General features: G+C 37.4%; 1 protein-coding gene across 17 annotated transcripts in view; it reads right to left on the bottom strand.

Moving 5' to 3' along the window:
• The window catches only part of MRTFB (myocardin related transcription factor B), an 85,896-nt gene that overhangs the window by 33,362 nt on the left and 25,697 nt on the right, over positions 1–26,837 (bottom strand). For 10 of the 17 annotated variants that reach the window (XM_074599523.1, XM_074599520.1, XM_074599536.1 and 7 more), the window contains one exon: positions 643–708. In XM_074599523.1, the coding sequence (XP_074455624.1) occupies positions 643–708 (66 nt within the window). The other 7 variants (XM_074599538.1, XM_074599530.1, XM_074599531.1 and 4 more) reach the window with 3 other exon arrangements.

The following is a 26,837-nucleotide window of genomic DNA, read 5'->3' as shown; positions in this document are numbered from 1 at the left end:
ACTTCTAGCAACTGAAAAAAAATGTTCTAAAACCAAAACAGTTTTCTAAAAAAAAAAAACCAAAGCCACTTCCCATATTCTTGGAAATGTACTCATACTCAGAAAGGCCTAGACACAGAGGCTTCTGCATTAGATCATAAAATCCAGTGTTCAATGCCCAGCCTAATCCTCTGCCTCACACCCTGTAACATCACAGCTACCATCATCCAAGATTTGACACAGAAGACGTGTCTGTTTGCACATAATCCACAACTTCGATTTCTTTGTTTTTGTTTGGCAGCCCTTGCCATCCTGCACTTTAAAGACTGCTGGCTTTATTATTAATGTCCACTCATTTATAGAGTTCAATTTATTTCAGTAAGATTAGTCATAATTTAAAGAGAGAAAACAAAAGGAGAATCAGACTATGTCTGCAAATCCTTGCATTTTCATCACAATGGGTATTTTAACTGAAACGTTAGGTAAGCACGATGAATTTACTTCATGCTCATTTAGATTACCAAAAGGATCCCACAAGTCTTTTCAAATCATAGTTATTTTTAATGATTCTCACATAAATGCTTATCTTCATTACTTTATGTATTTGGCTCATAATAAATACAGTATAATAATACAAATTACTAGAAATAACATTAGACTTACGTGGCATGATGCCCTGGTCAACCAGCTGTTCTCGTGTCCGTCTTTGTTGTAGCCTCAGCTGAAGTACTGACAAAACAAAACAATCATTCATTCATATGTAAGCATACTATCCCTCTGAAAGTACAAAAAGAACCCATTAAAAAGATACTAAATATTTCAACTTCAGAAATATTTTTCTATATGTATTCAGACCTGACAGTAACCTCTGAGACACCTGTCATTAAGGATGAACTGCTATTAACGTAGTTTGGAACAATTGCTTCAAAACCCTATTTGTATTGGAGTTTGCAGCTTTTTGATCACATCAGATAAAGGGACTGTATTTCATACATAACACCCAACTTATCAGCTTGGCCTCATAAGAGGTATTAAGTATACATCTAAATCTAGAAATACTTTTTTCCCCTTGTAACGCTACTCCTCGATAACAAATTCAAGAAAAAAAGTTTGTACCATGAACTGCAACATGTAATGATTATATAGCCTTCTTACACGTCTTAAACCAATCTTACAAGACTACACTATGCTGAAATAGAAACTATGTTTGCAGAGCATTTTAAAAGAAACACTGTATTTTTTTGGTGGATCGTTTTTCCTTAATGATTTTTTTTAAAAAAATATGAAAGCTTATTGTGTATTTAAATAAACCTTGCTGAAACACAAGAAACACAAGAAACTGAAGAGAAGCCAGATTTTACCTGCCTTATTTAAAAACACCAAAAAAGTGATACAGTCAGGAACAGACCTTATCCTCTCTCGGAACATCTGAAAATGCTGTTTCCTGATTGAGATATGTATTATCATAACTATTTCAAGGACCAAGTAAATCCAGTACTGTCCAATATGGCAAAACTGTTTACAGTTTCAGAATTAAGTTCTTATGTTTCATTACATTTCATCAAATGTATGAAGGTTCTCATCCTATTGTTACTGTAAGAATAACCAATGTGACACATTAAATATTGTACCAGGAACTGCACAAAACCTAGGGGAGAGCATAGACATAAAGGCTTCACACTTTCAAAGATTAGGGCTTTTTTTGTGAATGTTTCCAGTAAAAGGAAAAAAAAGAAAGTTGTTTGTTTCTTCTGTTTTTCCCTTCCCCTTGTTTCTGTATCAATTTATCATAGTGCTTCATTATTTCTTGAACACATAGAGCCATTACCCTAATGTGAAAATTCATCTTTTGAACAAGAGATGGTCAAGAAAAAAATATATTAAAAGATGTAATATTTACATTCTTAAATTCTGCCTTGATAGCCTATTATGGGTGTATGATTATGACATGCTGTTCCCATTGTATTTCACAAGGAAGCAAAACAAACTAATGCATTGTCCAAAACATCAAAATGAATGTAATTTCTAAAAAATTAGGGTAAGGACAAAGTTAATTGTTTTCAGAATTTAAAAGGAACCAGCTTATTTCCTGTTCTACAGTACAGGAAGGATACTCCTCTGGCTAAAGCATTAAGACCGGGAATAGCAAGTCCTGAAAACAAGGGCATTATATTCTTGTGTCACACAAACATTGAGAATTTAAATACAAACATTTCAGGGCTGTGCCACGGCAGTTCTGTTCAGTTTACAACATTATTACACAATAATTACAAATGACAGAGATGGGAGAAAGCGAACATAACACTAAGATGTAAATTGATGGAAAGTCATTCAAACTGTATTGAGTTCCTCTGGAAACCTGGATATACCTGCTTTAAGTAATGAATTGTTATTTTCCAAGTAATATTAAATGACTGTAAAAAGTTAACTGAAGGATTATTTTATAATAGTTTGAATGATTTATATTTGGTCTTCCATAATTTCATGTCGCTCCAGGTAAGCCGTGATCTCTTCTTACAATACCTCTTACTAATAGATGCAAACTTGTGCTGCCTGAAGTCTTGAACCAACTCAAATGGTGCTGTTACACGCTCCTTTCCGCAGCGCTTCCTAGGCTGGGTTTGGCAGCGTAGTATAGATAGCTACAGACTCCCAGTAAATTCAGAGCACGCGTAGAGAAAGTTCAAATCTTTCTGCAGAAAACCACATGGGTTTCTAAGTCCAATTGGTCTCATCTGCCCCCAAAAATGCAGATACGTGTGTGCAAAATCACATTTATGCAACAGTACATCCAACTTTAAAAATCCAGAACCTTTATACAAGTAAGTGTGAACTAAGAAGTGTAACGTATTGGGCCAGGACTTAGCCCATTCCTTCAGAAAACTTCAAGAAATCCACAAGTGAATGGAAATGCATTTTAAGAATACAATATAATGTTATGATGGTAAGTTTCTATCCTGGGGCTACTTCTAAGAATTTCCTATTGCGCTTGCATGAAGCACTGAGAAATTCACTAACTGATATGGTGTTTACAGGAAAGGAAAAAACTCTGATGTGTTTTTGTTTTGGATTCTCTTGCTTACAACTGTAAAAATCAAGAAAGCTCCAAGTTAGTCTTAAAACTAAACAGGCAATCCCTTTATAAATCTTAAGTTTTACACATCAAAATGACTTGAGAGACAATTTATAAACCTCATAGTAAGACTACCATATTTCAGACACAATATTTTTTGTCTTAAGTAGATTAAACTTGACTTTCTTCTTTTCTTTACTCAAACTACACTTTCTTTTACACAACTAGGAAGCCGTGGAAAGGGCTGAAAAGCATGTCAGGCTCTGGGCAGGAATCTCATCCATGCTATACAGCTGTATTTGGTCCAAATGTACACCATACTTGAATTTGGCTTTCTTGGAACACTAAACACACTACAAACGTGTCTACCAAATCTTTTGCCTCGTTACAAGTCAGTTCTAAGTATGTGCCTCTCTATTTCAGGATCAAGGTCTTCAAGAAAAATTACCTGCTCCAACACCATGTCCAGGGTAGAGCTGATACACATCATCAGACACAGTAAGTAAATCAGAATTAGTATTTTTTTCAATTCCATCACCTGGAATGCAGTGGATCAACAAGCAAATGCTGGTAATATTACAATAGGTCCAGGAATGTTATCACTGATGCGAGTCATCTACCAACATATGACAGGCAAGTCATCTATTGAGAAAAAATGTGTTTGTGGTATGTGATATTTCTGATTTCTAATATGCTTTTTACTCAGACTTACTTTCTTACTGAGCTTTATCATTAAACCCATTTTGTAGGTGTAGCTGGTTCAGCTATGGCTACCTAAGTATTGCTAATATGGTGCTTTCGGTTATTAGTAAACAGAAGTGGGAAAGTTAAAGAACTTTCAAATCGACCTTCAGGCTACAGAATGATCACATGTTTTGCAGAGTTGATAACAACAATTTGAAATCCCTCACTAGTTCACCAGTTTGGACAGTTGGCTACATTGGAAAATTATTTTGTAGTCTATGAAACCTACTACAGACAACAGAGACTTGTTCTTCATTTTATCAGACTTAGTCCTGCAGCTCCCCGTTTGTGCTATCCGGGGTGACGTGTGTCAGAAAAGGGGAAAGGCTGTGCCTCCCTCTGCCATCACACTCACACACAGCCCCACAACCATGGAAGCGGCAACACTGTAAAAAACGTACCCCAGTGGACATCTTAGTTACATTTATGGCTGATTAAATTGGTGTCACTTCACAAAAATTAATGCTGCTAGGCCATGGCCACAATAGGTGGTATTCGCCCAGGAAATGGGGGAGGAAGACTAAAATTATTCTGCGAAAAAATAGTGGTGAGAACATAGGTCGCTTATCTCTTATTTTCCAACTGGTTTCAACCAATTCTTTAATGAACATTAATTCCAAACATAGATGATAGGAAGCCCGATACATAATTTAAGAATGTATTCTATGATTTGTGGCTTCAATTATTATGGGATATTTAGCTTAAGCTTTGCAGAAAGAGTAAAAACTAACCCACATCCTAAACAACGTATAGTCTTAGAACAGAATACACAGTGGACTACAGCAGAAGGAGGAGAAGAGCCGTAAGAATGTACCTGCACGTAAACTATATGCGCTCACGTGTGAAGCTTTAGCATTTTTTGGCAAATATATATATAATGAATAGTTGTTGTCTCTCATATTGTCTATTTGCCTACCCAGCATCTCTTAACCTACACTGGGCATCACAAAACAAATAAGGGATGCTTTTGAAGTTGTCCCATGTGTATCTGGACAAGTCATAAAAATGATGGGAGGACTGAAAAAACAAGAGATATAGAAGATATAGAATGTGCAGTTATTCACTTATTAAATAACAGGAACTTATACATTGCATAGTAAAGAAAGGACAGCCTGTAGCATGACTAACAGGGAAGCACTGCAGGGGGAATACTGAAGAAGAGATGATTCATAGTTGGAAAGATGGTACAAGAAGATAATCACTGAAGATTTTGCCTTGACCAGTGCAAGGAGGTTAAACAGAAACAAACTTGGATGAAAACCAGATGTTTGCTTTTGCAAAAACTCACAAATTAAGAAGGTTAAGAAAAAGTTGGTTTTGTTTTTTTTTTTAAATAAATATTGAGCAGTTGAACACGTTATTAAAGAAAATAAAGTTTCTAAATAGAAAGTAATTGCAAATAAAAAACCTAAATATATTATTTTAAAAAGCTGAAAGCCTGAAAAAAAACTTTTGCTTTTCCAAAGCAAACAGATCAGGAAGAAGCTAAGATTTCTATCTCAATAAAAGACATAAGGACCTAAAATACTTTCAGCCCCCACAGCGACAAAAAGTAGAAAGCAGCTGCATAGCTACATCTAGTCAGAGAGGGTATCTGACTTACAGGTCTGCATGTCAGAGCAGATGGTCATACTAGAGTCAGTAATGATCTTTATATTGTTGTTGTAGTTAGCGGGACAGAGCAGAAACAAGTTACGGACAGACTTTCTATCTTTATAGTGGAGATGAACCTGAAGTGTGTATAAAGGAAGGGAATAGGAATGAGGTTTGTGAAAAACTCAAAAGGAAATGGGGACTCACAAAAAGCAGCTCAAAGAACAGCCAGAAAGATATGGAAGATGGGAGTCATGGAAACTAAATCACAAGTTTTCAATAAGGAAAATGTGATTAAATTATCTTCAAAGACAAGAATGAATGATGTGAAAACAGAGCACTGCTTTGCACTTTTGGCAAAGAATTGCTGATTGATTTCAGTGAGAAATTCTCTATAGAATAGAATTCAGGTTGGTTTAAATCTCATGTATTTAAATCTAATAAAGACTTTGCTTATCATATATATAGAAATCCATATAGCGAGAGATTTCTAGAACAGTCAGTAACACTCAAAGAGGCAAATCTAATAAGGATGGATGAGATCGGAGGACACAGCTTCCAAAAAAAAAAAAATCTAAAAACCACCAAGGCATTAGCCGAAGTCATTATACCATAGGTATTTGTTCCAGTGTTTTGGGGCAGGGCTTTTTTTTTTTTTGTTGGGGGTTTTTTGGTTTGGGTTGGGTTTTTTGTTTGGTTTGTTTTGTTGGGGGTTTTTGGTTTGTTTCAGGGGGTTTTTTTTTGGTTTGGTTTGTTTTTCCCCCCCTCTCTCTCTTTATTACAAAGAACCATTTACAGACAAACCAGTGTGGGGAAGGGAGAATTCCAAAGACTGAGGTACTACAAAACAAAGTTCTCCATGGGGTAGTACTTACTCAAACACTTGTGGTTAGCAGATTGTTCTTATCGGGGTAAATCCATTCAGTTTATTGCCCGATAGTTTACCTCTCGTTTTTACACTTTTAAAATTAGGCAGTTACCTGCATAACATCTAAAATCATAGAAGATTATCTCCAAAATAAAGGCCCAGAATTGACAAAGATTTAGATATGCTAATACGCTCTGAATGTCAGTAATACTATTCCTCATATAGGAGGTGTATGTGCAAAAGAAGGGCTATGTTAACACCACTGAGCAAAAGACCGCACAAATATTTTGCACGTTATCTGGCAGAAAACCCACTTCATAACAATGCCACTCCACAAAATGGTCTTTGAACTGCTTCTGAGTAAAAGCCATGCACAGAGAGGTCAGTCAAAATCTAGTTTTGACTGGGGGGAAGGGCGAGTATTCTTTTTTATCTTCAAGTCAGTGTACGATTTTAAGATCAACACTTTAACACCAGGTGAAGAGATTACAAAATTTCCATGTGTTTTTTTCAGTCAATAAAATGACCCTTAAGTCTTAGATAGCTTATTTAATACTTACTGACAAAACCAAAAAGCATAATGCCTCCTCACAATAAGAACATCTGGTTATCTGACTCTCATAAAGTCAGTACAAGTCTTCTGACTTCACTGGTGGTATAAATTTTTCACCACCTGAAAAACTGAGTGCCAGAGGCTGGTGCTCCCACTCTTACAGTGTCTTCCAGTGTTAGCACACCAGGGAATCAGTGCTTCTATATGCAAGGGAATGGAGATGATGGTACCAAAAAGGAGAGGTTATCTGTTAACCAATGCACTTTATTATTTTGAAACATATTTCTATATAGCAGTAAATTTTATAAAGTTAATGGCCTCTGTTTTCAAACATTGAGTACTGTTCAGGTTCACATACACTATGCCCTAAAGGGGCCTAAAGATTAAGAATAACCAAAACAAGCAGATCCTTGATAGCTTCTTGCTGAAGCACTATGCTGGTCTGAATGCAAGAAAGCCGGCACAAATAGGCACTTCAGCAAGTACACATCACATTCTGTTTAAGACCCTTTGAAAGGTAAGAAGTGTAATGCAGTCCAGTCAGGTCTTACTCAGTGTGAATGGCAGAAATGAAAATACAGTGTATTATTAAATAACTTCAAACAAACAGCTATTATCGAACTTGAGCAAGTGATTTTTGTTACAAATCTGTAATTTGTATCCTATGGAAAAGTGGTCTCAAAGTAGTACTATATAATCACAAGCCCTGGAATGTAAAGAGGCCAAAAATAAATTGATGGTTGTCCTGCAGGAACAATGCTATCTACACTGACTGACAAGCTTTCACCACTGCATCTTGTCTTGAAAAAACCCAGAACTCATACTGTGCACAGTTCCAGCACTAATAATTCCACATCTAACACAGTTAATTACATATCCTTTTAATTTAAAATCAAATTTAATCTTTTTACAGAGCATACTATGAAACAGCAAATAGTTGTGGACATTTAACGATTACACAAATGAAGCAGGCACTAAACCATTGAGAAGGGGCTCATTAGACAGCACACAGTTCTTTCACATGACAGCAAGAAGAAAAATAATGCATCAAGATTTTTTTTATATTCTGTACGTAATCATCCCATTATTTCTTCCCAAATTAAAATCCAGTGGATATTAGCTATTTAATCCCTTAAAACAGCAAGTAAAAGTGGGAAAATGTAGTGTCCAACATTCCTGCATACTCCCTTGGAAATTTCCAAGAGCAGTACAAACTCCAGTGCAGGCTGCTAGGCTGGCTGCCATGGAAACAGACAGTGCTGGAAACAGGGCCGTTTCCTTTAAATTAAAAGCTGTTACACAGAAAGCCTCCATTTCTTTCCACCAGCTTAAAACAGCTTTTATGCAGCCAAGGTCTCTAACATGTTGAGGTTGAAACAGAGCAATAGATGTTAACAACAGATGTTCTAGTTGCGATGAAGCCCTGCTGCAGGAGATGAACTATTCCGTTGTATCCTTGATCTGAAGTAATTTATAACTAGTTACTTGGCATCAGGACTGTAACATTAATACAAGTAGATGAGCAGCAGGGCGGCCGTAAAGTAGAAGATTTTATCAGATGGTAGGATACAGGTGATCTAAGCATCAGCTTTGTATTAGAGTTCTGGACCAACCACACAGCACAGGGCGGCAGTTACAGAATTGCAGAAATCAAGTATCAAAGTACTTAACTCGTTGCCTCTTTCAGTTGTTACCCTCCTGCCTCCAAACACCATCTGCTTGTACTTAAAAGTATACATGGCATTTTCTAAACAGCATAATTTACACTAAATTAGTTTTCCAGAGATAGATGTTTTGCTTTCTCCTGAGTTGTGACTTTTTCTCCCTCAACTCTATATGGGGCGTTGTACTCTATTTATAATTCATTAAATGCTTTATTGAGACAAAAACAGTTAATCTTTTCAACTAGTATTTGTTCTATGAATAAAACTAAAAATTTAATAAACTGAATGTTTTGTATAATAAGTAAAAGAAAGAGCAGGTGATATGCAAGGTACACATTTCAGGAATATTATGGAATATGGCAGCTAGTTTGCACCTGGCATGACTCGTTTCACATGTGCCCAAAATCACAAATTTGGTAACGTAGTATTCTTTTCATTCATATGGCATGTCAAAGAAAGAAGGAAGGGAGATGGAAAAGCCATGAAAGTATTTAGCTACCTAAATTCTAAATAAGTTGTACAGCATTTTAAAAATAAAATGCATCTAAAATTGTGTTACTTATCTCCCATCAGCCTGAAGACGATGATACAGTAGGTTAAATACTCTCAATTTTAAAATAAAAGTAATTCATCATTAAAGAAATCAGACATCATCTAAACATGAGTGAATGTGTTCTACTGGGTTCATACTTTCACGTATGCCAGGGTAAAATTTAAAAAAATAGGAAGTATTTCACTTATTTTTACTTGTTTTAATAAAAATAATCCCTTACTTGTTTTTATATACTTCCAATGTTCTTTTTTCCATTATTGTATATGTGATTTTTCTGCTAAGACTATATCTAAAATAATTAACTATAGTGTAACAGCCTCTGATGCATACTCACGTTAAGCAATTATTCAGTCATACTTTCATTTCAGCTTAGAAATGTTCTGGGTAAATGTAAAGCATGTGAATGGAGACTACTGAGGGCCATTTCAGATAATCTCCTCAGAATTCTGGAGGGAAACCCTGCAGGACCTCCAAATCTCTTAAATTATACCACTGTGATTTAAAGCTTTTGTCTGTAAGCCAGTAATGAAGTACACATAACTGTTTCCAGAAGTAACATCATCATACTGAAAGTAGAAAATGAAAAACTAGATGGGAAAGATAGCTAAATGTAAATTTAACATTTAAAACAAAAATATAAAGCATAACAATATCATCAGTTGAGAAGCTGAAATGACTAGCATATAGGACAATCTGTATTGTGTCCCATTGCTATGGAACATGTTGCTTAGAAACAAGCCAGAACATACACGACCTTCCAAACAAATTACCGGAGTGTCTGCTGGAATGAATATATATATGCACATGTATATGTAAAAAGCAAAATCTATACTTTTCACAATTCTGTTTAAATCTTTAAAATTAGAAAAATCACTACCATCCTGGGTGGAAAGTCTGACTAAATTAAATCTTACATTTCAAGTATTCTGTAAAATTGCATGCCTTAAAGTATGTTAACAATAATCACATTTTCTAAACCTGCAAGTATTCCTCTGCTCAGTATAGTCTTCTGATTTTTTAAAAAATAATCTGCATTTCCTCAAATACTACTATCGGCCAAGAAATGTTCTGTAAGGGACTCATAAAACTTGTGTTCAAATTCTACATCTAATAGGGACTTACTTTATGATAATTTGGAGCATATGACGTTGAATGATGACAGATGATTTCCAGCCAAGCCCTCTTGAGAACGTACTACTATCTCTAGTTTCCATACTTTTCCTAGGCCCAGTAGAACCAACAAACAAAATGCATACCAGCTGAGCAGATCCTCCAACTCACAGGATTACACATTAATTCAAAACACTAAGGAAGGTAGATTGATGCTAAGATGCTTTATCGCAAACTGGGATGTAAGCAATGGCATTGTATCAACTCTGCCATGTAGACAACAACATCAGGTGGCTGCATGAGCTTGCTCAGTGGATGAGTCGATTGCTTACAGTGAAGTTGCTGCATTAAGAAGGACTTTGCATTAAAAATGCTTTGTGAAAGGAAAGAAGAAACCTCCAGCATAGCAACAAAACAGACGGTGGTTTCAGAGCGTGGTTTCATAACTTAATATGATCTAAGACAGGATTACTGATGAAAAGACAATGGTCTCCTCCTCCCTCCAACCCCGGCTGCTTCTGCTGCATCAACATTGGCAAAGATGCAGCCTGTGAGGTCAGTGCCCTGATCTGGCTGAAAACGAACACTACTGAAACAGTCTTCAGTAATACCTGCTCACTGATCCTACTCACTTCAGGGTTGCATAATTATTAATGCCAACACAAGAAAGGCTGTCAGTAAGCAGGGTAGGGCTCAATGAGTCTACACCTACTTCTGGCAGCAGCAGTCTTAATCCTAACCTTTTATAAAACCTTTAAGAAATCTTGTAGTTGCCATAGCAAGTTTCCTTAGAACTCTTGGCTAGCTGCTGTATCCTCTAATTGTATACAGATTACACACAAAATCAAATTAATACATTGTGGCCTTGGTTTATCAAAGTACTTAAACATGTGTTTATTATAATGGCATTACTGTATATTTAGTATTCATTTAAGTGCTACACTGAAGAAGAAAATTTTGCGGAATAAGTGCTGATGTACTTGTAAGACATACAATTATGCCACGATCATTAAAGAGACTGTTTATGGTAGATACATAAAGTTAAGAACGTTAACACAGCCTCAGAGGAGGATCAGTACACTGAATTTATAGTGCTTCCTTTATTAACTAAGACAACATGAATAATACTTTCCCCCCCCCCCCCCCAGTATTTTTCTCATTATCTGTGTCTCAAGAAACATACCTGGTAGACTGCCACTGACAGGGGTAATAAAAACACCTCCAAAAACCATGTAACAAAACTTTAAACTTTAAAAAAAAACACCCACAAACAAAAACAAACAACAAAACTAAACTAAAAGCAGCAAACCAACAGTAGAATCTTTAAGTAGAATCTTTAAGTGTAACATGCCACCACAGGAGAGCAGTAGAGGTCAAGAGTATCCCCAATACTCAACATACCAGCAATAGCAGGAAATCTGTTAAATAAACAATTCTCATGCAATATTGATTTGATTGCAAGGGAGGAAGGGAAGAAATCCTTCCTGACTAAATCTGGTAAGCTATTAACCAGGCAGCATGAAGGCATTTCCAGCAAGCACCTGAGTAATCCCTGTGCTTCACTCATTCCACCCTGTATCCTGTTTCTAGCGCTTGCCAGTCTCCAGTTCCTCACAAAACAGTAAAATTAAAAAGCAATACAAATCCAGGAAAGAAATTATGTTTCAAGGTGGAAAGAAAATTTCCTTCCTGGTTTGTTTTTTTCTTCCTTACAGTAACTGCAGGCACCTGGTAATTAGAAGCTCAGATTAATATATAGAAAATATGGTGCAAACAAACTGGGATCCAGTCTCCTTTTAAATCTCACCTGAGATAGCATGATATTGATTTGTTTCACCAATTTAATACCGTGTCTTCCAGAGCTCTCCATAGTCATACACTCTTGCAGGAACCCATCGATCTTTATATTAGAACAATTTAGGGTACAAGGCAAGACTTCCTAAATTCACTTCACTCCTCAGTTAGAAACCTTCTAATCTGCAGCCCAAATACATTCCTAATTCCTAATGTATGATTGTTGATGATACTAATTCTTTCTTACTAACTATATGCACAATGATGTCCTGATTTCATTTAAGGCTTTTCACTTGAATTTTCTAAATGTTTCAGCCACTTACTTGACATTAGAAGTCAATGCTACAGGAATTTCTGAAAAAGCTGTTTAGTTACCACTGTATGGTTCTCAGAACCAAAGAAGTACTTTTGTTCCTTGCTCACACAAAAGGTAATTTTGATAAAGCAGATAAAGTTAAGAACCGTTTTCACAGAACAGTCAATATGCAATAACATGAGTTGTTTACAAGAAAGTAGGATAATTAAGAGGATTTCCTCCTGTGCTATAGGATGCTATAATGTGTACCTTCTAAGAGTATTCATTAGCCTTAGCAAAGAAAAAAAATTCATCCTTGTAGTCTAACCATCCAATGCCCTTAATATTAACTTGCTGAAGACAGTGTTGGGATTGGTGTTTCCATCAAAGTCTCTTTCCCTATAAAGAAACACTAAGTAAAAAAAGAACTGCGCCTAACAATTCTCATAAGGTACTCATTGCTGAAATAAGCACGTTGTACTGTCTCAGGATTTTTAGATTTATCAAACGTGTGCGAGACAGATTATGAGGCAAAGGCTGTGGCACCTTCTGAATTACTTGACATCTACGTACTTCATCTGGGTTTGCCAATAGAATTACATTCTTTCATTTTTGCGCTTTTAATCATTCACAGATGGTATTCTAAGTATTTTTGTGTCCTAACAAAAAAAGATTGATGATTCAGGTGGCAAAACCAGTCACATCATTGTTTGAATTAAAAGAAAACGAAAGGGAAGGGGGAAGAGAGAGAGAATGCCAAAAGCTAATTTAGAATATACTGTTCTGTAAAATAAGAAGTGTTTTAGTGTTCTTTATAATGTTATTTAAATAGGATGAAATTAACAACTGCAACCGAATTTTTAAAAATTTACAAAATACCTTAACTACATATTTCATAACATCACAAACTGAAAAGGTGAAGCTCCTTTTTAGTCTCTCTAGATGCAAACCAAGCAGATTTGCAATGTTTTCAATAATACATTCTATATACTACAAAACAGAAAACGCCTGGGTTTTTTCTAAGCTTCAGAAAGAGGAAAGGCTGGAAGAGGAGAACCTGTAGTCATTCATACCGTCAAAAAGAAGTTCATTATTTTAATTATTAAGCCTCCAAACTTAGGAGAGATAAAAGGATAAGCCATATTCACTGTGGAAGAGTGAAAATGGAGAACAGATACTAAAACAGAGAAAAGGAAGCAAAAATAGGGATTGTGGAAAACAACTGTATCTTCTTTTATGCATTGAATAATTTAAACTCTAAAATATTCATGAATTTAGACTGGAAGAGTGTCCCATAATTGCAGGTTTTTTGCTACTCTGACAGACCATCATTACTGTAATGTACATTCTTTCATCCACTTTATCCACAACTCAAAGAAGACTGAAGCTAACAATTACCGTTGTTACTTATTAGCCCACCTACACTATTCACCATGCCAATTTTTTCACATCTTTCTCCCCTTTATTTCTTGGTAGCTTAGATTAGTTAGGGTTGGGTTTTTCCAACAGTATTTCCAGCAACAGTGTGTTTACTCCTCTGTCCCTCTCCACTTCCTCGCCTTCTTCCTTTGTTCCTGTTGCCCCACAGAGCTTCAGAGGTAGCAGCAGCGGGTTTAACTGGGCCTGTCTGGAGGTGCAAGGTAAACACCATGAAAAAGAAGCCCCTGTTGGCCCTTTCTCTTCAATCACTGTCTTTCAATCAGTACTTCCCTGCGGTAAACGAAGCAGAACTGTTATGCTCTCAGCCACAGCTACATGCATCAACACTCAACTTAGTATTATCTAGTTTTGCAATGAATAAGAAATCTTTGGTATCAGTAAAAAAATATCAGTTTTCTCTAGCCCTAACTGAGGGTTTTTCAAAATAAACTGTCAGTTACCGAATTCAATAATGAATATGGGCTGTTTATTGTTTTAAACATTATTAAGATCCAAATTTAAAAACAAACAAACAAAATCCCAAAACAAACTCAGCATTTAAATTCTGAGAAAGGCGTGATCTCATGTAGAAGGGGGCAGCAGTCCTGCCACAACACCCAGGAAGAAATCTCTGAATCAATACACAATCCAGAGATATCTGGAGTAAAAGCCAAGGCAGAGTGCTGTGAAAGGAAAGCAGGAATATTGTCGACCACAATTACAGTTTGCTTCTGTTTACAAAGTTGGAGTTTGAGTCTTGAACTGCGGAGAGCCTGGGACATTAACATACAGCAGCTCACAACCTGCTCTGTGCGGGGCTGGCAGCGACCTCGAGAGCTCTCTTCCTTCTCCTTAACGCAGCCCAGTGAGAAAAGAACCTCCAGCTGGAAGGAGTAAGGCAACTTCCACGTCTCAGCATATCATGGCCACAGCCAAACAAATACTACTTTAAATGAATCTGGAATTTGTCAGCTTTAAATAACGCTCCAAATATCCTCAGACTATTACTATTTTACAAAATAATGCTTGTGCATTATATCAACTTAATGCACAGTCTAAACCCAATCATTTACAGAGACGTACATCCAGAAGCATACATCTGGAAAGCAGAGTCAAATCTAATTTTAAGTATGAGGGGTGAAGGGAATTCTAGAGAAAGAACAGTGAGGAAAGCACTGTTGAAAATGAGGTAGTAATACATGTCTAAAACTAAAGGTTTGTGGGGTTTTACTTTTAACAGTGTCCTATTTAATGACATTTATTTCATTATATTTACTTCAACAGTGACGTTTTGAAGCATTTTGTGCAATATTTGCAGGACAATTTCAGAATATTTCATGAATTCAGCACTAAATGCTACTCTGAAAAGAGTATTTAATCACCCATTTTTCTTCATGCTACAATTTCTATCAGGCTATCATCATCGTTATTTTAATAGTCTCAAGTAAATTCTAAACTTAGCTTTTAGAAATTTTTTTACGGGGAAAAGCAATACTTAATTTAATGCACAAAAATTCTTCCTGACATACAGCATTACACCCCAAATGAAGTGAACCCGCCCAGTGCTTGGGCATTTTCTGTCCCCCAACCGGCAAGCGACTGACCTTCCTTGAGACTTTTCTGGCTGTTCGCCTCAAGGCATTCCTTCTCCTTCAGCGGCTTAACGTCTCCTGCGGGTAAAATCTCGGAAAAGCCCTGTTGCTGCTTCTTGGAGCTATCGATCATGATGAGAATCCTTTAGAATGGCAACATCCACCAAAGGAAAAAAAAAAAAATGATGAATGCGTGGCCCGGCGGCGGGCTGCTGTGCGGAGCGGCGGTTCCAGCTGCCTGCCCCTAACCGGCGCGCACCCGCGCCCCTGCGCCGCCCGCAGCCGCCATCGCCCCCCGCTCTCGGCCCGCCCGCCGCCGGCTCGCTGGGACGGCGGGCACGGAGCGTGTGAAGCACAGCTCCCAGATCCCACCTCTTTTCCCAGACAACCACTCCCCCTTCGCCTTTAGCTACGCTTGCTTCCTCTGCACAGTCGTGCTTCAATATGCGGCTTGATGGTCAATCATCTGACAGAGAATGAGTCAAGCGGTTAAAAATAAATCCAGCAGTTGCTGAAGGAGCAGCGTTTGCTGATACCTAAGACAAACTACTGCTGAGGGCTCGCTCTCTTTTTTCCCTTCCTTCTCCCTTCCCCCCGCTACCCTGAACGCTGCTGCAGGCACCAGAAATACTTTATCTTTGCCCGACTGGCACATTCATTACTCATTAAGTTTCACCAGTCAACAAAGCTGTACGTTGGCATTTGAAAAAGTTATGTTGAGGAACCTTCTCACCCGCCCCAGCCCCAGGTCTTGTTTCAGAGACATTGACCTAGCAGAGGTAAGTGGGAAAACCAGTGATTATTTCCACGTCTTTCCTTGCAGTGTGTAAAAGCGATTCTGTTCCTTGTTGTAAATATCTAAAAACCAAGTATTTCATTCTTTTCCTTCTTGTGTTACAGTTATGCATCTCATTATTCCCCGCAGTTTTCGGAGTATTTCCCCCCACAGCTTCTGATCTGCCATTCTCTCCAGCATATCCCATTTATTTTACATGAGCCATCAACTTCAGTGTCACCTGGAAGGTTCTGGGGAAAGGGATCCCCTCTAATTATCTGGCGTTGGCTATGAGGGAACAGCAGACTCGTTTGCATTTCATGTACTTACAGAAAATAAACTATACATAATTTTAAGTAGACACTACGTGTCAACAAGTAACTCTAGCAGGTGCTTTTTCCATTCCCTTTGACCTAAAACCACTATCGTTACACACATATTTTCCACGCCCCTACTTTATACTTCAAATCCTTCAGCCTGGAATTCTAAAGGACATCTCCACTCAGAAAAACCATTTCACTTTTATGGCATCAGATTTGAAAAGAACGACATATAGTAACAAACACCTGATGCAGAATTTTGAAAGTGGAAACCAGGAAAAAAAAAAAATTATCTTGCCTCTTTGGATCTTTCTACAAGACAATAATTCAACACCGACTCTTCACCTTAACAGCGCACTCCCAGGGCACGCAACTGATACCACGGGGCCAGGGCTGCATGACAGAGCCAGCAGGACTGGGAGGTCTCTGCCTGGCTTCCTACTGCTGGGAGAAGGGAAATCCAGACCTGCTCAGAATGGCAGAGTCAAAGAAGATGTGAGCTTACTAGGCCGTATCAACTTCTTGATGTCTAAGGAGCTGAAAATCCAGGCAAAAGAAAAACTCTTGCAGGGTAAATTATTTGAGGCAGCTCTGCCAGCCTAAAAGAGTTGTTGCTTGCAGATCACTTGTATTAAAATTATCACCTTAAATTAGATTTTGTTTAAATACAAATTATAGACTATTCCAATACTTCCGCTTTTGCAGTGATTTTTACTGAACACAAGGGAAAAAAAAAATACTGTTGAAGAACTCCTTCATAAATCAAATGAACTTCCTCACTACCTGCAGCCGTAACACTAATTATGCATAAGAAACAAAATTACTGTTGAAAAACTCCACACATTCAGAAAAAGAAAAAATCCAGACACAAAGAATACAAACACATACTGCTTAAGAAACCTGTATGAAAATCCGACACAGTCAATAAATAGAATCTTACACAGTTATGGATATACCAGCTTATAGCTCCACATTTTTCTTATGCCAACTGAGAAGTTAACAGTTTGGATGGATTAATTATATTCTAACAGTATAACAATATGTAACAGCAGAAATTGTTTTATGGGAGGGGTACAGTGCACTTCACACATTTCTCTGAAGTGTGTAATTTTCCTTCAACTGTCATAGTTCTGAAGGTAGTTCTATCCATTCCTATCTGCTAGTAGTGCTTTGTACAAATGAAGAGTGTCCAGCGCTCAAGTGAATGCCGGATCACAGTAACAGCAGTTGGGCAACAGCAGCTCAAGCCCTCATGAATGTTCTCACCTGTTCAGAAAGATGAGCTTTAGGGGCATGGAGTTCCTGCTATCCTCTCCCCTTTTTCAAGGGTACCCACCCACAGCAGAAGTTACAGAAACAAATACGCTTATGCTTCAGCCACTTGGAGTTAAGCGTAATATTTTGGTTCAAATTCACCTCCCCGTTCAGTACAAACTAACATACAGATTAATGTTTTACAACTCCTTTAAGAAATCTGATTGAAACGTCAACAGTAATTTGCAAATACCTTTATGAAGAAAAGGAGGAATCACAGAATTTATGGGAAATAAGAATGATTAAATTCTCATGCAGATGAGGAGAGATGTCAAAATGATGCTGTGTATTTTCAATGTAGCCAAATATTGTAGTTGCCAATAAATGCTATCCAATATTGAACAGTTAAGGCGCGGGCAGACATAACAACTGAAGAGGAAGAAAAGGTACCTTGGAAGAAAATAGTTTTTGTTCAGATTCAGTTACACTGTGAATACTGAGAATGCCTGGATGCTCTGCCCAGGGAACAGTTTCTCTTAAATCTCCGCACAAAGAATGACATTTATTCCCCACATCATGAAAAGAAACTCATATTCCAACACATCTTGTTTTCCCAGCACTCTTGAATATACATTAAAATTCAAGCTCAATTCATAATTTGGATATACTGGTTACTTGAGTGATCAACAATATAGTTCTACTATTTTTAGTAATAAGAATTCAAAGAAAAAATATAATCACCATTTCTCAACATGCCTACTAGAAAAGTCTAACATTCTGAGACAGCTTCACAGGCACCTGGGGGCATCTCACAACTGCCGGCTCAGTAGCTGTAGGTGCAGCACTGCAAAATGGGAAAAGTGCATGTTTTTATTAGCAACTTTCTCGCATTCCTAAGAACTGTACTAGAAGGAACAGAAACAGTGTTAGCTGGTTAGCATGTTCAAATACTAAATTAATCGCTAACTGATAATACTCAGTTGTTCAAAGGTGTCTTCCAGTCACCAGCAGATCCCATGTGAATGAAGGCAAATGATCCTCATGATCCCCAGAAAGCCAATCCACCTCCCATTTAAGAGCTCCCTTTTCCCTAATAAATAAAATAAATTTGTAACTCTCCTGGATATGTTCTCACCTTTGACTGCTAAAGCACCATACTTACTTCACAGATTTACTTATGCACTTTCAAATCGGTTAGAAATTTTTTAAGCTCTTGCAAAATAGCAGAAGCCCTGTCATCAGCCACCAACACCATGTTGATACTTTAAACATACTTCCCATGTTTGGATAGCATCTGTCTCGAAGGTCATTGTTTTGAGATAAAAACAGCTTTGTACAGCAGTAACTTTCATTGTTGGTTTTAAAGGATGCTAATTCCACATTTATCTTAAAAGAACTGGTGAAAGACTTCAATGGTGGGAACTTAATACTTTCCCATTCAAATTTGGTCCTGTGACACAAAATCCTTTAGAATAAGTATTAGTGAAAAAATAGCAAATTGCTTGTTCTTTGACTACTTTTTAAAGCCTTTTCTTTATTTTAGCAGTTATACAATAAACAGAACACAACCCTTGAAACAGAAAATACATCCCAAAAAATCTTAGGGTCTTTCAACTCCACTCAGTTTGAAATGCTTTTGTGCTCAGTTTCTAAAAGGCAGATGGAATTTGGATTGTCATTTGAAATTGCTGGCATTATTAAAAAACAGGCAAAAAACCTTTTTCAAATTGCTAAATTTTCGTCTCATCTTTCTGCTGCTGTGTACTTAAATACATGTTTTGTAATAAAGGAAAAAGAACTACTCATTTCCTAAGTAAATATTGGATGTATAACCTCTCTGATTTGAACACATACCTGTTTCCAAAGAACTATTTTTAACTACAAATAGCTAAATGACACTGAGGATCATACAGAAACCTGTAATGAGCTAGAAACAAAATTGTGGCTGAAACACTAGTTTCTATCAAACAACAAAACATACGTATCTCTTTCAGCTAAAAGAAAATCTTAAGCAGCGTGTGTTGTACTGGTCGATTACAGGTTTAAACCCAATGACAAACGGCATCAGCCTATGAAAACCAGAAATTGAAGATACACAAGCAGCTTTCTGTTTCGATAAAAATTAAATTTGTTGGAATTCGCATCATCTTCAGAGGGTGGAAGTACCTCTCATTTTAATTTCAATTTGTTTATATTGAGTTGTATACAAGGCTTCAGAATGGAACATCCCTGTCAGTTCCATAAACCAAAATCCAGTAACATCTCATTTAATAGCAACGTGTTGCACTAGTTTTTCATAAACATTTGTTTGCTTTTAATCTAAAGTAATCAATGTTTTTTCTTTCTATCCTCCTGCAACACAGACTTTCAAGTGTTCTGCCAACCTTCAGCCTACAGAAGAAACATTTCTTTAAAAAAGAATAAGTGCCTAACAGATACTCGCTAAAATCACAATGTACAGCAGAAAACGATGCAGCAACATTGTACCCTCCACAGTGCCTGCTTGTCTGCCACTCAGAATAGACCCGTTATCTTTTTAAGTATCAGTGATCTGGTGAGTGAGATCACTAACTGTGAGCAACTTTACAACCTCATTAAACATGAAGTAACTAAGCAACGATTGCTTTAACATTCCAACTCTTCGCATTTTAGGGAGCTCATTCCTTTGCAATCCCATCAAACAAAAACCCTACAGATTAAAGTAAAAAACAAAAAAAAATGAGAACAGTTTTAGGTATTTAATCTATTTCACTACCACAAGACTTTTAAGTGGGGGAAGAAAGCTTAGTTACTAAAATGTTTATTTCATCTTGGCTTTACACACACCTTGATGAATTTCTTGGTTCTCTGTTCCTGTGTTAGGATAATCCAGTTCATCACTGTGCAGTGACGAACACAGGAAAAATGTTTTCACATAGGAAAATAGTGCTCTGACTACACAAACTAAAACATTCATTTAAATAAGCCCTCTTATAATTTCTTCTATTACTTCTTTAATCAGTAAGAAGTTGCCTCAAACTGTTAACTTGAGGGGTTTTGCTCTGCTTTTTTTTTTTCTTCCCCCAGCCCCAATTCCCACTTAGAATAGATCTCTATTCTGCCTTCTTGTTTTGTTAAAAAAACCTTTTTTTTCTATGCCAGTATATAAGTTCTTTGCTTTGAACACTTAAGATTTGACAAACAAATCAGCAGTACATATCATACAGTAAATCTTATGCTTGTATTTAAGATACAAAACCCAATACATTCAAGTCTCCCATCTTCATATTCTTTCGCTAGTAAAACATCAAGTATACCTTTCTATTTGTTTTTCCAAAGAGTCAATTGAAAAATCGGAGTAATTTTTGAAATAGCATTGTGTAGTATGTTGTGACTAAGGCATTACCTCAGATGGACTGGACACTTCTGCCTATATTCTTCACTACTGTGGTAACTAAGACCTAAACAATCCAAATTACGGTCACCACCTACCTCAGTTACTCTTCCCAGAAAAATCCCACACACTTACAGTGGTATCGAATTTATAAGTCTGCAAGTTCTACTTCTCTTCTCCCACTAAAATCTCCAAAAATTCCTTTTAAGGGAGGATATATGTTGGCAGTGTTCACTGTTTAAATGAAAATTCCCTGCCATTCAGCCTTGCCCATATAGACATCTAAATAAATAAATAAATATTTTATAATATACATAAAAATATGTTTATATATATGTTCAACTGCATATATATATAAAAAAATGTAATTTTTAAAGGACAATATTTGGTCACCCACCATGCTACCTATGATTTGCAAAAGGCTGCTATAGTAAGTACTGCACATCAATTACCAGTTCTGTTTGCACTACACTACCTTCTTGCAGCGGCTGTATCACAAGCTAACATGTCAACGATAATGCAGCTAGAATTTAGTTCTAACGATTTAAAAAAAAAATTATAGAGTGGAATTTAAAATTAACTCAACATTCTTTTCTAGCTATGCATTTAGTTATCCACAAGGAATTTCAGGGGAAAAAAAAGTCAGAACAAGACAGCTTGATCAAGAGATCTCTTTAAAGGGAAACATACTTCCCATATCTCCTGTAATCACTCAAATGCCCAGCCCTCTAACAGGATCTTTTCACATATACTAGATGCCTTAAATTGAGTCAGTCACAGGTCACGTCTCCCATGTTAATCTCTTCACAATAAGCAGATAATTAAAAAAAGAAAAAAAAAAACCTATAAATCAAACTGAGATGACGGAATGTTTGTTTAGAAGTTTACCAAATGGAATGACCCTGTTGGAATTCTTTCATGTAGCCTGTGAAAATGTCAGAATATATTCCATTTAAGAGGTCACAGTCCCTAGAGAGCTCTGAGTTTTGGCCTGTGCGTCTTTTCACATGCTTTAATATTTGAAAATTGTTCCTTGTAGACACTGACTGATGCCCTGGGAATGCTAGGATTGTGGGAACTGGCAGTACCAATGACAAAGACAGACTTACTGGGAAATAGTTACCTACTCAGTTTACTCTCTCATCTCATAACAGATAAGACAACATTCATATATTTACAGGGAGACCGAAAGAATCCATACATTAGATGATGTTTGTTTTTTCTACTGGCACTGTTTGTTAATAAAAACAAAACAAAACTCCCCAAAAAACCACAGCATGCCAAAAAAAACCCAAAACACAGAGACAAATACATATTAATTACAATATACTGTGTGTTCTTACAAGAGATTGCTTAGTAGAATATTTCCACTGAATGTTCTGTGGACTATTAAAACCTTAACGGGAAGACAAATCACAGAATTGCTGAGGTTGGAAGCAGCCTCCTGAGATCACCCACCCAACGCCCTGCTCAAGCAGGTCAGCTGGAACAGGCTGCCCAGGACTGTGCCCAGTCAGATTTTTAATTTCTCCATGGATGGAGACTCCACAACCTCTCTGGGCCACCATTCTTCTACACATACACATTATATACACACTACACTATATACATACACACACACTTTTATTGTAAACTAAATTAAATTGTAAATTGTATACTACTTCTATATCTAGACAGGTCTTCTAGAATATACTCACTTTGGGGGGTTGTTTCGCTGTTTTGGGGGGTTTTGTATGCTGTTTTCCAGATCTCATTGCTTTCAGCTTAGTGACTATGAAACTGCTGAATTCAGGTTGACATTTCTGATTATTTTCTGTGCCAATCTTTTACTTTAATCAGAACTAAGTTTTCCATTTGTTCTTCTCTAGTCTTCCTACCAGCCATCTTTTGTCCACTTTATCTCGCCTGTCTCAAGAAAATTACTTCTAAGCACAGTAACCTACCTCTGTAGCACTTGGAGAGCAAAAAGCATGCCTAATCACAGATCTCAAAAGAGCGGGGAAAAAACCCGTCATACACAGATACAAGGAGGATGTCCCAAATTTCACCTGATTCCCTAGTATCAAATTTGCAGTTTCAAATCTGTTAACTGCACAGAGGATTAAGAATTTGTTCAGAAGCCATAAAGCTATGCCAAGAATGTATGTTACCAGTGCTACATAATAAAGGAGTGGAAAATAAGAGATAACAGGCAAACTAATATACCCACGACTCTCTTAGATGCCAGAAAAATTCCTTTGGTTCATCAAATTTATTTAAATAATATCATTAGGTTAAGTGTGATGTAGATTTCATTCAGTTATTTTGAGAATTTTCTGTCTCCCAGATGGCTCAACTGGTCCCTTAGGAGGACTCAATATACACCATTTGGAATATTTGTTTTCGTTTTGGTTTGGGTTTTTTTTGTTTTTGTTTGAGACGTGTGTGTTGCTCTTCACCTTAATTCACTAAGTTTCCCCACAAGCTCTAGTGGTTCCTAGAAAGCTGTCATCCTCATCTGACCTTCTGTGCCTCAAGGTCTTTGCTCCTGAACGTCATTGTTCTTACGCAGCCAGAAGCAGTCATTTCTTTGGGCTAATTTAATCTAATAGAGATTTTACCAGTCTTGCTTTTACTTTGAGATGTTCACTGTCCCAAGGCTTTTTTCCTTACAAAACTTAGCTATTTTCTCAATTAGCTCAATTCTGCTGTAGAATATTAGCTGCTAGCCATCAAAGAGTGAGACCTAGCAGATAGCCACAGTAGGCACACCACCATCTTTTCTACCCTCCTCCACCCTCCTCCAGTACAAGACGTACAACCCCAAACAGAACCAGAATGCAATCCCGTATCTACTGTGGTTCTGAGATTAGAGAAGCAGACACCTATGAACTGGAACAAAACTGTTTCTTCCACACAATGCAGAGGATAGACAACAGGCACACTCACAATCTGAAAGGATTTATAGCCAAAATGGAGATGAAGAAGGCCTAGAGAGCGCTAAAGGGCACTCAATGGCCCGTACAGCAGCCAACAAATTCTCTACCCATTTCACAAGAATATAACCAGGCTCTTATCTGTGGATGATGACTGCACAAGAGGAACTGCCATGTCTCTGTTTTTCAGAAACTAGTAGCCACTGTCACAAGGAGATTCTGGCACAGTGGGGTAGTCAAGGAAGCCACTGCAAAGCCGAGACAGACTGCTGTAAAACATAGAAGCTAGGACCTTTTCATTTTACATGTACCTTAAAACAACTATGATTGCATGGCTCCTGACACCCAGACCTTCACACCTACCCCTACCAGCCGAAGTGGCACGTTCACCAATTCTGGGAAGGTAATAATTCAGCATGCAAAAAGCTTTGCTCATGCAGTGCTGCTTTTTTTTTGATGGTATCTGCGCGTGCAGTCCCTTCCCACCCTTTGGCTCTGAAACAGCAGGTTAGAAGGCTGCAGGCAGCATCATTCCCATCCACCCTCCTGCTGTCAGCAGCAGACAGCCTACCCTTCCCTCCCTTGCCACCTCCTGGCTCTCAGACAGAAGCTTGTGAAACTGTGGTACAGCGTGTGGGTAGCATATTGTTCTGACTAGTACGTCAGCTGTGCCACGCTGCCTGCTACTCTGTCATTCTTCCTCCACTGCAGTCCATCTAAACAGCACCTAGTCATCAATTTTCTCCCTCCTGCTCCTAAGAGCCTCATCTGTGTCACTTTTCTCCTCCCTCAACCACTGTCCTTCCTAAGGACACAGCAGCTTGACTGAAAAAGCAAATACAGTGTACACAACCTAGCATCCTTCAGGCAGGGCAAACCAGGAGATTCTTAAGGCCACAACATTCTGTTTCCCAACCTGCATTTATGTGAGGAGCCCAACTCATGGGCCATGACAGCCATGACAGACATGGACTGTAGACCAGCAATTGCCATTAGACTGCCAGAATCACAGGCATGTCTTCAGTGTCCACTCAGTAGGTGACAAGTACAAAAAGCAGAACCAATGAAAAGGTAACTTTTGCTGCTTTTTGGCAAGTGGAACAAGAGTTGGTCTCCAGAGAACAGGTACAATAATATGCTGCAATAAACAGGGCACAAGTTTAAATGATCAATGCATTGTATGTATTGCTTAATTATCCAGAAAGATGCAGACTAATGAGAACTTGAAATTAATTTCATGAGTAATGCACAACCATTAACTTGAAAACAGCTCAAAAGAAAAAAGGAAATTGTCATGGTGACAATCCAGAAGACCAACATAAACATCATGGAAAGATGATTCTTTGTTATTACAGCCAAATATATATAGAAGGTTACCTTCTAGAAACAGTTTGTTGTTCTAACCCTGAATAATTAAAGTGTTTGCTTTAGAGATAGTTGAGTTGAAGAATTTCAGCCTTGCAATAAAACCTTTATCTAGCAAATCAGCTTGAAAACTCCCATTGCTTGCACTGCTATTAAAATATGAAACATTAATTGGTTAATATTTGTGTTTCACAGACTTTTTATGATGGAGGACATCTGTCTGAAAAATGACATTTGAGAGGATAAGAATATGTTGCTGCCCTTTCTCTCTCTCTCTCCCAGTCCCCAAAGAAATTACCCATTTGTCTTTAATCGGGGAGTAAACACCTGCATGTAGTAAATAGATGGAGAAGCTTAAGATGCTATTGCCCTCCAACCATTTGTTATGAATGCTCTGCTGTAAGTTACAGCCTCTTCAGCAGAGTTAGCAGGGCATCTAAGTGTTCCTTTGTCAACTCAAGGGACAACAGTTCCAGTGGAACTTAATCTAAACCATGAGACTTTGCACTAAAAAATACTGCACTATGCTCCCCTGACCTCCTATGCTAGCTTTGCTGTGTGGCCGTGATCTCTGGGAGCGGACTGGGCAGGGCAAGAGGAGAAAAATTTAAAAAAAAAAAAAAAAAAGGACAAAATAGTAACATCTCAAACAACTGTCGTCTCACCAGGCGTGCACATGCAATTTCATTGTACGTTTCTGTTACCCTGCTGTGATTACCTCCATGTAAAACAAAGCCAAAGCGAAGCATAAGCCTCCCACACTTGTAGTGTCATTAGAAAAGCTTGAAACGCAGTTTCTGTACTAACTTGTGCAAGCCAGCTTAACAGCACTGTGCAGAACAATACTAGAACAATTCAGCCTTCTACTGGACTGCTGCCAAAAGACTCATTCAAGTAAACAAAAGGTTTAAAGGATCACTACCAAAGCTCACAGTAAGCATAATGCTTACTGCATAAAAATATTCAACAGAAAAACTTTAAACACTTCAGATTTTTTTTTGTATTAAGTGCCATTGTATTTCTGTGTACTAAAATCTCTTATGCTTACAGACTTTATAAAGTAGTGACATACTGAAATACTCCTGAAGAAATCCAGTTCTGGTAAAAAGTAAAAATAAAGACTAAGTACTAAAACTACTTTTATTATGAATCCATCAAGTTCAAATTTTACTTTTACAAATTTTCTTCTGACTTTCATAATTTCTACAAAAAAATTATTTTCAACCAAATTAATCAAGATTACTAAATCTGAAATTATGGGTGAACAACAGTTTATGTGCTCTGGAAGATGACAGTGCCCAAACCTCTTTTTATCATTTTAAGAAAGCAATTTGAACACAAATGTCCATTTCTTGCAGGAACAAAAGCAGCCAGCCAGTATAAAGTCAGATAATGTCAGATCTTTCGCATAAGGACAGGAAAAGAACTAGGAGGCTCCTCTAAAGTTAATTTAGGAATTATTTAAATAGTACTAAAGCAGCATTCTCTTAGTGGCAGGATGCTTAAACATTAGAAAGATCTATAAAACAGAAAAGTATAGGAAATTGCACCAGTGTCCATCGATCACTTTTTTTCATGTCTATCACACTGCATTCCTC

The sequence above is a fragment of the Larus michahellis genome, chromosome 8, assembly GCF_964199755.1.
Source record: "Larus michahellis chromosome 8, bLarMic1.1, whole genome shotgun sequence".
In the NCBI taxonomy this organism is placed as follows: Eukaryota; Metazoa; Chordata; class Aves; order Charadriiformes; family Laridae; genus Larus; species Larus michahellis.
This window is presented reverse-complemented; position numbering and strand designations above follow the sequence as displayed.